The sequence below is a fragment of the Salminus brasiliensis genome, chromosome 20, assembly GCF_030463535.1.
Source record: "Salminus brasiliensis chromosome 20, fSalBra1.hap2, whole genome shotgun sequence".
NCBI lineage: Eukaryota > Metazoa > Chordata > Actinopteri > Characiformes > Bryconidae > Salminus > Salminus brasiliensis.
In genome coordinates this window covers 31,073,540-31,086,530 of record NC_132897.1, presented here as the reverse complement: position 1 = coordinate 31,086,530, position 12,991 = coordinate 31,073,540, and the positions used below count along the sequence as shown (strand labels likewise).

The 12,991-nt window shown below is 44.7% G+C and overlaps 2 protein-coding genes across 2 annotated transcripts; one reads left to right on the top strand and one right to left on the bottom strand.

The window, feature by feature from the left end:
• The first annotated feature begins 1,421 nt into the window (after positions 1-1,421).
• Positions 1,422-4,381, top strand: iscua (iron-sulfur cluster assembly enzyme a). The gene is made up of 5 exons (XM_072664585.1): positions 1,422-1,558; positions 2,333-2,446; positions 2,585-2,695; positions 2,909-2,987; positions 3,556-4,381. The coding sequence occupies exons 1-5, from the start codon at positions 1,457-1,459 to the stop codon at positions 3,642-3,644; spliced, it is 495 nt and encodes a 164-aa protein (XP_072520686.1). The 5' UTR covers positions 1,422-1,456; the 3' UTR covers positions 3,645-4,381.
• Positions 4,382-9,042: 4,661 nt separating this feature from the next.
• Positions 9,043-10,127, bottom strand: tmem119a (transmembrane protein 119a). The gene has a single exon (XM_072665094.1). The coding sequence runs from the start codon at positions 10,007-10,009 to the stop codon at positions 9,311-9,313; it is 699 nt and encodes a 232-aa protein (XP_072521195.1). The 5' UTR covers positions 10,010-10,127; the 3' UTR covers positions 9,043-9,310.
• Positions 10,128-12,991: the final 2,864 nt, after the last annotated feature.

The window sequence follows — 12,991 nt, the reverse complement described above, 5'->3', positions numbered from 1 at the left end:
AGCAAGGTCGGGATTTGTACGGAAAACGGTGGGAATTAAAAAACCACCTGTAATCAGGATATTCTTCCTGTGAATATCAAAAGGGGTAACGGTGCGCTAGCCACAGTAAGAAGTACACGCATAAGTCTTAATTATAAGCGTTAAAATACTAAAGGTCCCATATTACTTTTTTTCTTAACTTTTTAAAATATGTTATTTGTAATATAAGTAAACATTGCTAACATTTCAAAGCATAGCTTTCCCTCCTCAGTTAATACCGTCCATGTATAGAAACTACTAATTCACACAGCAGCCCATAGGCGCCACTCATTCACAGTAAATGAATGAAACTGGCTTGTGAAAATAAAGTTAATGAGTATTATATGAACTTAATAAAAAACCTATTTAGCTAATTAATTTTATACGTTATGTTATGCGTTTTACCCTGGTATGAGTGTATACAAATAGAAAAGAACTATGGACATCCTTCCGAGTCTTTAACAACTGGATGTTTGTATTCCTTTTCATGTAAATCAATCATATGCAATTTATAATACTTTCTTATAATGAATAGAACAAATAAAACATAAGTAAAAGTAATCAAATGCCCAGGAATAAGACGCAATACAGGTCAACCAATCAGAGCAGAGGAATTTGCATATATCAGTTATAAATGCGCAGTAACAAAAACATCATGGATGACACGGATGAGTTTGGAGAAGTTCAGTATACATGAATTACGCCCGTCTGTGCCACATTTGTGCCACATGCCAAATGTAAAAAATGGTCAAATAGAATAAATCTGTAGGATATGGTCTCTAAATACACCAATATCGGGATGATCAGTGTTTACCTGGGAGAGGGCGGAAGGAGAAGTAGTCCCTCTCCTAACCAGTGGCAGTGTCTGAAACTGGAGGCAGCTGGAAACTAGTCTCTGTAACCAAAGCATGCAGGATATGGACAGCTCACTGCTATAACGTTTAGCTGCGTTGTGATGACCTAGCACTTTCGCCCCATTAAAATATAGCTAGCTAAAACTAGATTCAGACATGACTCGCTGTCCTCCGGCCTCAGAAGCTCAGCAGACAGCATGTCTTACCTTTCAGGCACAGTCAATGCGCCGTGTTTCTGAAAACACATAAAAACAGCATATTACTTTATCATCCCTTGAAATAATAAGCCTAAATGCCTTTAAATGGGGATCCATCCAGTAATCCGACATCATGATTTGGTTATTTAATAAATGATTAATAACTGAAACATTATTTGGTTGTTAATACTAAAGAAGTCATTATGGTTTCATTTAATGACATTTATAATGTCTTACTCAAAACCCTTGATTTTAGGAGAGACGTTGGATGAGCAGGTGTCCACAAACTTTTGAACAGCTTTTATCGAGGGCTGGGTCAAACGGCGCCCCCTTGCTGGCCGTCAGAGCGGCTAATGTCATTGTGTTTGTGGAGTCGCCACTCGAAACATGGCGCTGTCGTCGGTGGGAAAGTGCTTCTCGTCCTTTGGACTTTTTAGCAGAACACTGACGGGGACGGAGGCGAAGGCAGTGTGCTGCTATCACAAAAAGGTCGGTGGATATTCGACGCTGTATTTCCTGAGCTAAAACAAGCCCCGAGTCGTGTTTCGGGCCACTTTTAAGCCTGTTAGCTTGCTAACGCTGCTGCCTGGGTCGCGAAGCTGCCGTTAGCATAGCTAGCACTAGCGCCAGCTGAGTGAACTCCGTCGTGTTTATTTTGAAACGGACAGTCAGAAAATGTGCGCAGAGCTCTGTCGATATACGACATCTAATGCCACTCCGCTGCTTTATAGCGGACACAGTTGGATGTCTTCGCATATCGAAGTGTCCGTTCATGTGACCTGAATAAGTCTGAACGAAGCTGAAGCTGAAGTTGATGCGTAGTCGAATTTTCCGTTCCACCTTAAATCCCGCTGAGGTGACGGTCAGGCGGCTTCACGCGCGGCCCACTGAAACTGCTGGAGCATTTAAGGTGGAACGGGGAAATTCGACGACGCAGTTTCAGCCTCAGAAGTTAAGCTTCTGTGGTGTCCTCCCCCCTCGTTAAATTGGCTGTTTTCGAGGCCGTGGTCACTGTGGTGTCCTTTTTATTCAGAATAAGCGTTTTTGTTGGATTTAGGAGAGGTCATGTGCTGCGTGTTATCTAACCAGCTTAACGGTTTATATTGTGGACGTTAGCTCACTTCCTCACTTTGTTTACTGAGAGGTTGCCCACTGTTGCAGCAGATTTGGGTTGCTGCTACGTTCTTGAGGCACTTGCATGACTATTTTCATCAGTCTGTCATTTTTGAGTGGTCATCTTTCACTGTGTGTTTGTGTTTGAAGGTGGTGGACCATTATGAGAACCCACGGAATGTTGGTTCTTTGGATAAAAACGCCAAAAACGTGGGGACTGGATTAGTGGGGGCACCTGCCTGTGGTGATGTTATGAAACTGCAGGTATGAGTCTGATGTTTACCTTTAATATTAAAACTTGACTTATTAATAAAACTCCAGAACACAGAAACTCTCAGTTGTTTCACTGTACATGTTTTTTGATGTGTGTGTGTGTGTGTGTGTGTGTGTGTCTGAGTCTAGATCCAGGTTGATGAGAATGGAAAGATTGTGGACGCCAGATTCAAAACCTTTGGCTGTGGATCCGCCATCGCCTCAAGTTCCTTGGCTACAGAGTGGGTGAAGGGCAAATCGGTATGTCCTATTGTGAATGCTGTCTGTGAGAGGCATTGTGACTGGAATTGAAGGCTCATGACCGCCCTCGAGCTTTTCAGAGTTTATTTATTGTTCTGTTGATATTGAATAAGCAGAAGTAATATGAGAATTGTGAAACTTCTGCCTATTCCCATAACCCCTGTGTGTTCTTACAGAGTCTTGGAGTTGATGGCTTTTCCCTCTCTCTTTTAGGTTGATGAAGCTCTGAAAATCAAGAACACGGAGATTGCTAAAGAACTGTGTCTTCCTCCGGTCAAGCTTCACTGCTCTAGTAAGAACACCCTACCGAACACCTCAATGTCGCTTTCAGATGTGCAGCACTGTTACCATCACATAATTAAATGGTAGCTCTTTTCTAGAGAAACTTGCTGAGTCACCATGGGTCACAGTGATGGTGAATGGAGTCACATGTCTGAATAGTTTGTCTGGGGTAGTTTTCCCAAAGAGCTTTTAATAAAACTTTTAAACTACCACTGCTATTCCATATAAAACATGGGTTAACTGGTTATTTTGGACAGCAAATAAAATGGGCAGCCACCACTGTGAGGAGCGAGACAGTAAATTCCTCTACAACATGCCAGTTCACATCACTTTCAGTGGCTGTTTACATGTTAGTTATGCAAAATGTAAAAAAAAAAAAAAAATCCCCTTTTAAAAAAGAATTCCCCTTTTAGACACCATAAGCTTAGCTTAATTAGATTCTTAGGTTCTTAATCTGTGCTTAAGTTCTCAATGTTCGCTTAGATCTTACCCCAAGTTAGCAGTGTTGTCCTCGTTATATGTAAGCATACTGTTTGTGTTTTCACTGTCTAACTTTTTTTCTGTTCGTTTTCCTCCAGTGCTTGCAGAGGACGCCATCAAGGCTGCTCTGGCCGATTACAGGCTGAAGCAGAAGGACGAGGAGGAGGTGGTGCAGGCTAGAAATTAATCACAGTAGATCTTACCCTTGCACAAACGGCATGACATCCGTTGACAATTATATAACAACACCTTGTGTTAGTGCGAACCAAATATATCCTCACAGTAGCATCGTCCTCCTCTACTGAATATGTAGATAACCTAATGGTTTTAAATGAAGCGATGCTTGCGTTGTCCGTTTGCTTTGCTAGAGTGCAGTAAGATGTTATGGTTAGGCATTCATTTTTAGAGTGCTGTGTGAACGGGTGGTGGGTTTCTTTCTCAGTGTCTTTCTGAATCACGCACAAAGATTAACACCTTTGAACCAGCTTTCTGAACAATGTGTAACTCTTAGGCTTTTAAAAAATAAAAAATGGGAGTTTCAGTGGGTTTTCACTTAAAAGAGGATTCCAAATGAGAAGGTTGGTACAACCCTCAACTCCCAGTGATCCTTTAATACAATTTCTATGATAATTCTGACCTTTTTGGCGTCATATGATCAGAAGATGAAAGTCAACACTTTTTTTTAACACAATAAATAAGAGAAAAGGCAAAAAAAAAAAAAAAAGTTTGTTTACATTTATGGAATCTCACACTTTTGTCTTTGCACTCAGACTGGTTCTCTGGTGTTAAATGTCCTGCAAAAACAGCAGTCATACACGCACAACTGAAACAGAGTGTATATACAATGTAACCAATACTGACTAGTTAATTGCTGACGCTGTGTTCTCCAATGGATGAGCTTAATAAAATTCTGAAGAAACCATCCGTATGTCTGTGATCTTGTGAGAGGTCCTGGTCCAGTTAATTCTCTGAATTGTGTTTCTCCAGTGAACGTATGTCGCTTCAGTCATCACGTCACTCTCTGCACGAGAATTCCAGCTCCAACTTGTGGCAGCGTATTAAGCCCCTCGTCTCTTATTGGACAGTCATGTTAAGTTAAGACATCTTTCTTCAGTAAATACCTCACTGGTCATCCACTGTTCCTTTGACTGCTCAATGAGGATGGGAGTGGAGCAATAATTTGATTTCTCCACAGAATGCTTCTTAACACTACAAATGCAGTTACAAGCAGACACCCTGTTAGCACACATAGCACAGAGAGTAAAGCAATCAGTACTGGGTCGCTAGACTGGCTCAGGGTTCGAGGAGTAGCACCAAATTGGATTCCTGCATCACTGGTGGGGGAAAATGGGCCTACAGGAACTGCAGTGCTTGAACGAGCCGTTTGGAGGTCTGTCTTATTGTCTAGACACTCGGGCTCCTCATCAGGGCCCGGGCTGTACGGCATCTGGGTTGACTGAGGGACGAGATAAGTGGTATTTAGTAATAAACACTGTTCATAGCTCAGTCCTTCTAGAGAGGAATGGTTGGCCCTAAAATGAGACCGTGATGCAGTATGGTTAACAACTGAGGGAAGCGTCCTGCAGGAACGTCTCAATGTTCTGGTTACGTTGAAAAGAGTATCTGAAGGTAGAGTCTCTTGCATTAACTTAGAAGCTGCTGTTGTGTTGAGTGCTGCTAATCTCTCGCTAGGTTTCAGGACCTTGGGACATATAGCCATGATAGACAGGGTCAGGAGCAGCTTGTGCGCCAGGTGCAAAGGCGCACTACACACCAGATCCGTCGCCATCCTTAATCTGTCCATAAGCAGCCACCTGTACAGATACATGATGTCACATTCACAGACCCACAGGTTATTGGCCAGCTCTACTGACCGCAAGCGTGTCAGTCTGTCAAAAGCGTGCTCAGGCACAGAGCGTAAGCAGTTGCTGTTGATCTTGAGCACTTGGAGGTTCACCAGCGTGGCCAGGGAGGTCAGGTCCAGTGCTGAGATGCAGTTGGCCGACACGTCCAGGTGCGTAAGCGAAGACGGCAGGTGCAAGGGCAGGCTGGTGAGTCTGTTACCCCTCAGGGACAACTTCTTCAGCCGGCCCAGGCCCAAGAACGCACCATGCTGGATTGCACGTATGCGGTTGTCCTCCAGGTCCAGCTGCGTCAGGTTGCCCAAGTGTCTCAAGGCCCCTGCAGTGATGTATGTGATGCGGTTCTCTCCGAGCTGCAGGCTCTCCAGGCTTGTCGGGAGCCCCCGGGGGAAGCGGTCCAACCAGTTATGACTGAGGCTCAACTCCTGAAGGCTGGAATAGCGTCGCAGGACGTTGTCCACGTTGCATAGGCGGTTCCGTGCCACAGACAGAGCCGAAGTGGTGAGGGGGAAAGAGCGAGGGAGTGCGTGTAGACCCAAGGACTCGCACAAGACCAGCACACCAGGTCGTGGGCAGCAGCAGCCTGTAGGACAGGGAGAGAGGATCGGACGGCAAGGGCAGAGAGAGTGGAGTAACAGCAGGAGACAGAAGAGGCTAGGATGCATGGCTCACTGATGGTTGAAGGAAGGAAAGGAAGAAGGGGAAAGGATAAACAGTAGTACAGATCAGCTCTGAATTCAAACAAATCAGGCACTCAAACTTCACTTGTCATATCGCCTTACACACAACACAGTCAACGTGAGTGACCACTCACCATCCTGCTGTTCTGCTTCCTGCCACTCAAACAGAGCAAGACATGCGCCCAGCTCCTGCCGCCTTTCACCTCTCAATCATCACCCTCCTGGCTCCGAGAGACTCCATCCAGAAACTGCGGAGCTCTGCGGCCACTTGGAGAATTCCGGGCAGCAGCCCATCAAACTTTAATAGCGGCCCTAAGGGTGTTGCCTTACCTGTTTTGTGTCTTCTTCACCATGTGAATTAATTGCCCGATCCAGTTGCTTTGCCCACTGAAGTCAGTTCTGTGACCATGAGGGTCAATTCCGTTAGGTCTCTGTGAGGAGATTCTGTGCAGGATTACAGACGCCACTCTTTCATACTTTGGTTAATCAAGCCCCGCATCTTTGCCAGTGCTTTGGGCAACTCTGGAAGGCTGAAGGTCGAAAGACACATGCCCAAAAGGATTGTGCTGCCGGCCGAGCCTTTGAGGTGGACAGTGTGGGTGTATGTTGTGCGCGTCCTGTTCTGTCCTACACATGCAAGAGTGAAAGCAGGGCAAATTCCCGGGAATAATTCAGCACCCCATGTACAAAAGCAGGGCAATTTGAGCTGAAGCAGAGGCCGTTTTCGGGGCTCCGGTTGCAGCTTTCTCCAGGAGCGCAGACGTTCTTTCGAGGTTTCTTCTTTGGCCAGTTGTTGCCAGCACAGGTTGCCAACACTCGGCCTTGTGCCACAGTAGCCCGTATTTACCTTTAAAGACCTCATTTCCAAGTTACCTCACCAACCTACAAAAAATGTGGATTAAACAGATTAAATGAATGGGTAATTACTGGCCGCTCTTTGCTTATCAGTCTAGCACACTCCAGATCTCCAGCAGTTAGAATGATCGCAATAAATCAGCTCAAATTTCCACACAAGTTCAAATCTAAATGAACCTATCAGCACTTTGTATTGCATTTCATTTGGGAGTGTTACGTTCGGTCAAGGGCAAATCTAAGCGCCCCGAATCAAACATGAGCCCAGCCTATTTTCAGAAGACAGAGCACGGGCTCTCGTGCTGGCCTCTGAAATATTGATTGAATTTTGTATTGCAGGTCTGACAAAAGAGCCTTTTCTACTGCTTTGCTCTTTGAGTCCTTTGAGTAGAACAGCATGAACAGTGCCAGTACATTCACTGAGGCCAAGAGGACAGGACACTTTCCTACCTGGAGTTCTAGCTTTCACGGACATCAAATCTAGACCCCCTTACATTTCATCTCTCCCTTATGTTTTATTCAAATGTGCACTCCTCATCCACTCTGCCTTGTACCTCCACTCACTCTCTTAATGAGGTTCAAGTACCCTATAGGTCCACTATTATTTATTAGGTATACCTGTATCTAACAGAATATATACTATGGGTACAGTAGATTACATATTTCGGGTTGTCTGCTGCCGTTTACCATGCTCTTCACTGCACATGCGGCTTCTGACCCCTGATATTTTTGCCAGTTTAGAGGAGGCCATTTTGCTTAATGACTGACTGATGAACTTTTTTGAAAGGTGCATGCATCACTACCACGGAGTTGGCATCGCTAACCAAGTCGACCGCCATCCTTGCCCAGTATCGCTACCATTGTGAACACTGGCCTTGCTGAGCATTTCTACCACGGTGACTGCTGACTGCGCCTAGCATCGCTTCCACGGCATTTCCATGGCATTTTCATGCCGACATCACAATCACGGCATTAGGATCGTTACCGAGCCGGCAGCCAGCCTCACCAGCACCGCCACTCTTGTACTCAAGTCACAAGCCATGTTCTTGAGGTCCTGGACCCTTCAATGCAGCCAATGGCGTTCCGCCAACACTAGGCCTGTCAGTTTTTTTTCTTTCTTGGGTGGTTAAACGTTCTAATCACAGAAGCGACACTGACAGGGTAGTGGAATTGTAGTGTACGAGGTGAAATAGCCAGCCAAGAGTGGCTCTGTGGATGGAAACTGACCACCTATAAAGGTAAAGTTGAAGGATGGCTAACAAAGGAGGTTTAAGCAAATATAAACAAGCTTGGTGAAGCTAGAAGGATGTGTTTTTAGCAAACAGATAGTGAGTACACAGGTTTTATGCATCAGTAGGTTATGTATGACCCCTTGGGACTCTCTACGCAGAATGTGAGTGTGGTTATGGTGAGGAATTGTGTTGGTTTTAAGAGAACAGAGAGAGGAAACAGTTGATATCTGACAAAATGATTTAATATAACAAACAGTTGAAATAGGCTTATAAAATAATGGATAACTTAAACAGTTGCCAAAAGCGCCTCCCTCTAAACAAGACAAGTTTCGCACTGACTAAATCATCTAAATATAGGAAAACCACTGTTACGGAGCCAAGGAAACATTTTCAAGTCACTGAAACAGAAAGGCAAAAGTACACATCAGCTCTAAAATGATCACGTTGGTAAAATCCGGTTTACACTGTAAGCATAAATGTTTGCAAGCTCACATTAAGCCATGTTCCAGAAAGTAAAGCTGGGGATCTACTTCCTGGAGATCTACTCAGCTTCCAGAGATTAGATCCAGCCCTAATCTAACACACCTGATCGAACTAGTAGTAAAGACCATATGAAAATTAGAGGTAGGTGCGTTGAGCTAGAGCTCTGGTAGATCTCCAGGAGATGTCCAGCTGATTGATGCTCCATGTACCTTTCTGGATCTTTGCCACATTTCTCAGTAAAATTATACAGCTTCCAATCACGCAGTATTTGTCAAGCATCTCAAAACAAGAGGTCTGATGAAGGTTCAGAGGAAAGGCTGATCCTAGATCTGCTGTCTTGATCTGAGAAGTTTGATAAATACGCCCAGAGAGGCATGGTAAGGTAAGACCTTATCTCCAGGTATCAGCAGATGGTGAAAACAGCTTTAAAGTTGTCCACAATGGGGAGAACAGTGGAGCAAGACTTTTTCCTCAAGCTGGTTAAATACATACATAATTCAACTAATTTAATACGTAATGAATGTGCAGAAAATCTTGAAATCTTCAGAAATTCACTAGAAACCTTCAACAAGTAGTTTGCTACAACGTTGTGTAAGTGGCCACCCAAAAGCAGAAAAGTCTGGGAGAGTTGCCCAGACCAACAGAACCATTTGAACCTGGAAGAGAGTCCAAATCAAATGCGGAATTCCCGGCAAATCCAAAAGATCCCAAAAGTTGTTCCAGCCCAGCCATCTGGGCTCTCTCTCAGTGGGCCTTCTTCAGGTGGCATGTGCACACCATCACTTGGCCGTTCCCTGCACCTGAAGTACTGGGCTTAGGCTCCTCAACCTTCTTCTTCTTCTCCTCTTCCTTCGGCACCTCCACCTCCTCCACTTCCTCGACTCGTTTCGGTGCCTCTTGCGGCTTGGGCCGGGGGTCTTTGCCCTCTTTTTCGCCCACCAGGGCTTTGGACGGTGTGCGCAGGTAACTCGTGGTGGCCTGGGGTTTGTGGTTTGGCTGGGCTTGCTGCTGCTGCTGCTGCTGTGGTGGTCTTCCCGCTCCTTGGCCCGCCATGTATGTCCGTGGTACGTGCTTCTTGGGCGGGTAGTAGGCCTCGAGCTTTCGCTTGTGACTCATGGCTGAGGCACAGCACACGATGAAGATGAAGACGACCAGCAGCGACATCACCACAGTGATGAGGAGCAGGTTGTCCCGTAGGAAGTCCACCACGCGGTTGAACAAGAAGTCCTTGATGCGGATGAAGGTGGTGGTGATACTGGGCGGAGGGGAAGGGGACGGGGACGCCAAGGAAGGAGGTGGACCCTGGGTGCTGCGGGACGTAGGGAAAATCAGCTCCGGTTCATTCCCGCTACCTTCCATGGAAATGTTGAAGGGCAAGGCCATGCTGGAACAGCAGAGGGCCAGGAGGAAGAGGCAGGCGAGGTGTGGGATCACCGACGACATGGCGACACCCTACAAATGACACGAATAAAGAAGGATCTTTTAGATGTCTGCATACACTAACGACCATTTGTGACACCATTTGAACATGCATGCATGCAATATTAGTATAATTATATGAAAGATATTTTGATTTATGCTAAAAAAAAAAACAAAAACAAAAAAAAAAAAACACCTCGGCCTGATCTATGTAATTCCTCATCAGTGCTGTGATTTTACCGCAGGCTGTTGCTCTCAGCAGATTCTAATCACTGGCGTGACAGTTTGAGAGCTTGAGAGTGTTTAGCCACCACTAAAACTAAGACTTCAAGTGGGAAGTGTGAACAATGGTGTGGGGCTGTGCTTCCTGCTGTTTAGAGAACAGCTTCAACACAGCTTCTTATATGTTTTTGAAAAATCTATGAACATCTACAGGTTTTAGAAGCTTGCATTAAAAGTGAAGACCAACAGTGGCCCAGCTATTTTCACTTGAACACAGTTTCTCTGTACGTTTTCTACCCCTGGATCTCTGCCATGATTTTGGCATTCAGCTTCGAAACCAGATTATTATCTTGACTGTCGCATGCACTCAGACGCCCTACGCGCACACACTTTTGTGCGAGTCTGAGGAAGGAAGCCTATCATCGGAAATCTATTTATTTGTTTCCGAGAATCTCTGCAGGGGGGGGTTAAAAAAAAAAAAAAAAAAAAAAAGCAATCGGCCAAACCAGCAGACCTCAGTTAAGTTAGGGCTACATGACATTTCTAAAATACGACACTAGCTTTGTAATTACTGCTACATGCTGCAATTGACAGATTAGACACTGCTATGTATTGCCTTGCAAAGTCAAATTAAAATGCTAGACAAAAATAATAAATACTTTTTTTTTTTTTTTTTAGATTCCATAAATATTTTGACTCATCAAAGTAAAATAAAATCTCATCTGGAGCTGTGACTGGTCAGGAAGTTTAGTAAATATTTAGGTAAATATGTAAACGGTAAAATGTTCATTTTTGGGGCTAACACGCTACCACTATGCCCCAGGAGCCACAAGTTTGAATCCAGAGCCATGCCACTTGCCATGCCATCAACAGCCGGAGTCAGAGAGAGCACAATTTTTTTTTTTGGCAATGTCAGCTAGATCTAATGTTTGGGTGGATCCTGCCTGTAGAAAAATGGCATGGGCCAAAAATTACGTCCTCTGAAGTTCAACTTCGTCAGTCCTATCTGAAAAGAAGAACGTACGCTGAAGAGCTCTTCGTCAAAGGGTTAATGTGAAGGTTATGGGGCAGAGATGAAAACTGACACCAGCCTGAAATTTGGCATTGGTAGAAGCTCTTTGTGATCACATCAAGAAATGTTCAGAAGGGCCAGATTTTTGGGCTTAAAGCAACAGTCCCACACAATCTGCCTCAGTGCCGGAAATGGAAAAAACACGAAACACAGAAATCGAATTATTCCAGTTAAATTTAGTGAAACGAATTATTCGCGCTCGCCAAACATAAACAGTAAAAACTGAAAAACTGTTTGAAAAGCTGTGTCTGATAATGAACACGAATTAGACAGTAAGGTGACCAGTGCAGAAAGTTAGCAACGTGGCTAATTCACCAACCATAAAAACAGTAACCACACAAAAACACAGCCACAGATGTAGCGTAAGCTAGGAGCTAGTAGTTAGCAAGCTCGCTAACTCGCCAACTATAAACAGTAACACGGCAACACTCGTCAGAAGTCCAAACACTTGCTATGAGTGTAGTTGGTTGGGTGCTGAGTTGCTAACCTAGCATTTAGCACAGCCGTGTTGCTGACCTAGCAGTGTAGCGCCACTGCACCACCGACCATCTTGCTTCATTTTATTTAGCAGAATGATGCTGATATTCGAACTCCAAGTGTAGATTTGTGACACTACATGAAAAATATAAGAATATAAGAACTGACAGCGGCACCCAGTATCTACGGCTCTCCGGTTTGCTGGGCCCGTTTTGTCTGAAGAGAAATTCGCCAGCCCTGTGCGAAGATTCTGCGTGAGTTAAAGTGTGAGGTAAAATATGCTAATATCTGTTAGAAACTTCAAACCGAGCCCTGAATGTTCCTGTTTAATCTAAAACAACCAAACAAAAATGCTCAGTTGCGCGGCCGTTAGCTTGGCGCTAGCACGCTACTAGAATCCAATGAGGGGAGCTAGCTAGTTGATTTCTTAGGCCTTAGCTTCATGGCCTGAGCTGAAGATAGGTCTAGCTAGGTCTAACGCCCGCGGTTCACCACTGGATTTTACAGGCGCACTTTTGGGTGTTGTTAGGAACCATTTGCGCTGGCCCGCCATATCTGTTAAAAAAAAATATACAAGCGCCTGCGTTTCAACGAAGGCTGATATTAAGGGAATACTATAAAGCATATCAAATCTGAAGCGGCTGCCCTCAAGCACGCTCCGGCAAATGGTCACAGTGTTATTGCAGTCGCCGCTGTACGTTAAATCTATTCTGGTTACTGCAGGTCATTACTTATTTGGGGTGGGGACGGAGGGAGGCGATGTTCAGTTTGTAATTTCGCTACCACCCGCTCACCACTGCAAAGACAGCCATCTGTTACAGATCTGAGAGAGAGGGGGGGGGGGGGACATGCTACATGGGAGAGTCTTGGATTCACCCTGTACTTACATGCTATTTCGGCAGCCAACAAGGCTGGGGAACTATTTCTGCGCTGGCAGCGCAAAGCTTCAGAGCAGCCCAACCAGCTCAGCCCAGACAAAGTGTGTCCGTGCCTTATTAGAAACACCTAGCTTGAACTTTCACTCATTGGCCACTTTATCAGAAATTCTTAGCTTGGGCTTCCATTTAATGGCCACATTATCAAAAACACCGATCTGCTACTTCCACTTGCTGGCACTTTTTTTTTTTTTTTTTTTTTTTTTTTTTTAAGAAACACTGAGCTTGGCCACTTTATTAGAAACCCCTACCATTTACTTCCACTCACTGCTAACTTTTTTGGAAACACCTACTTTGTAC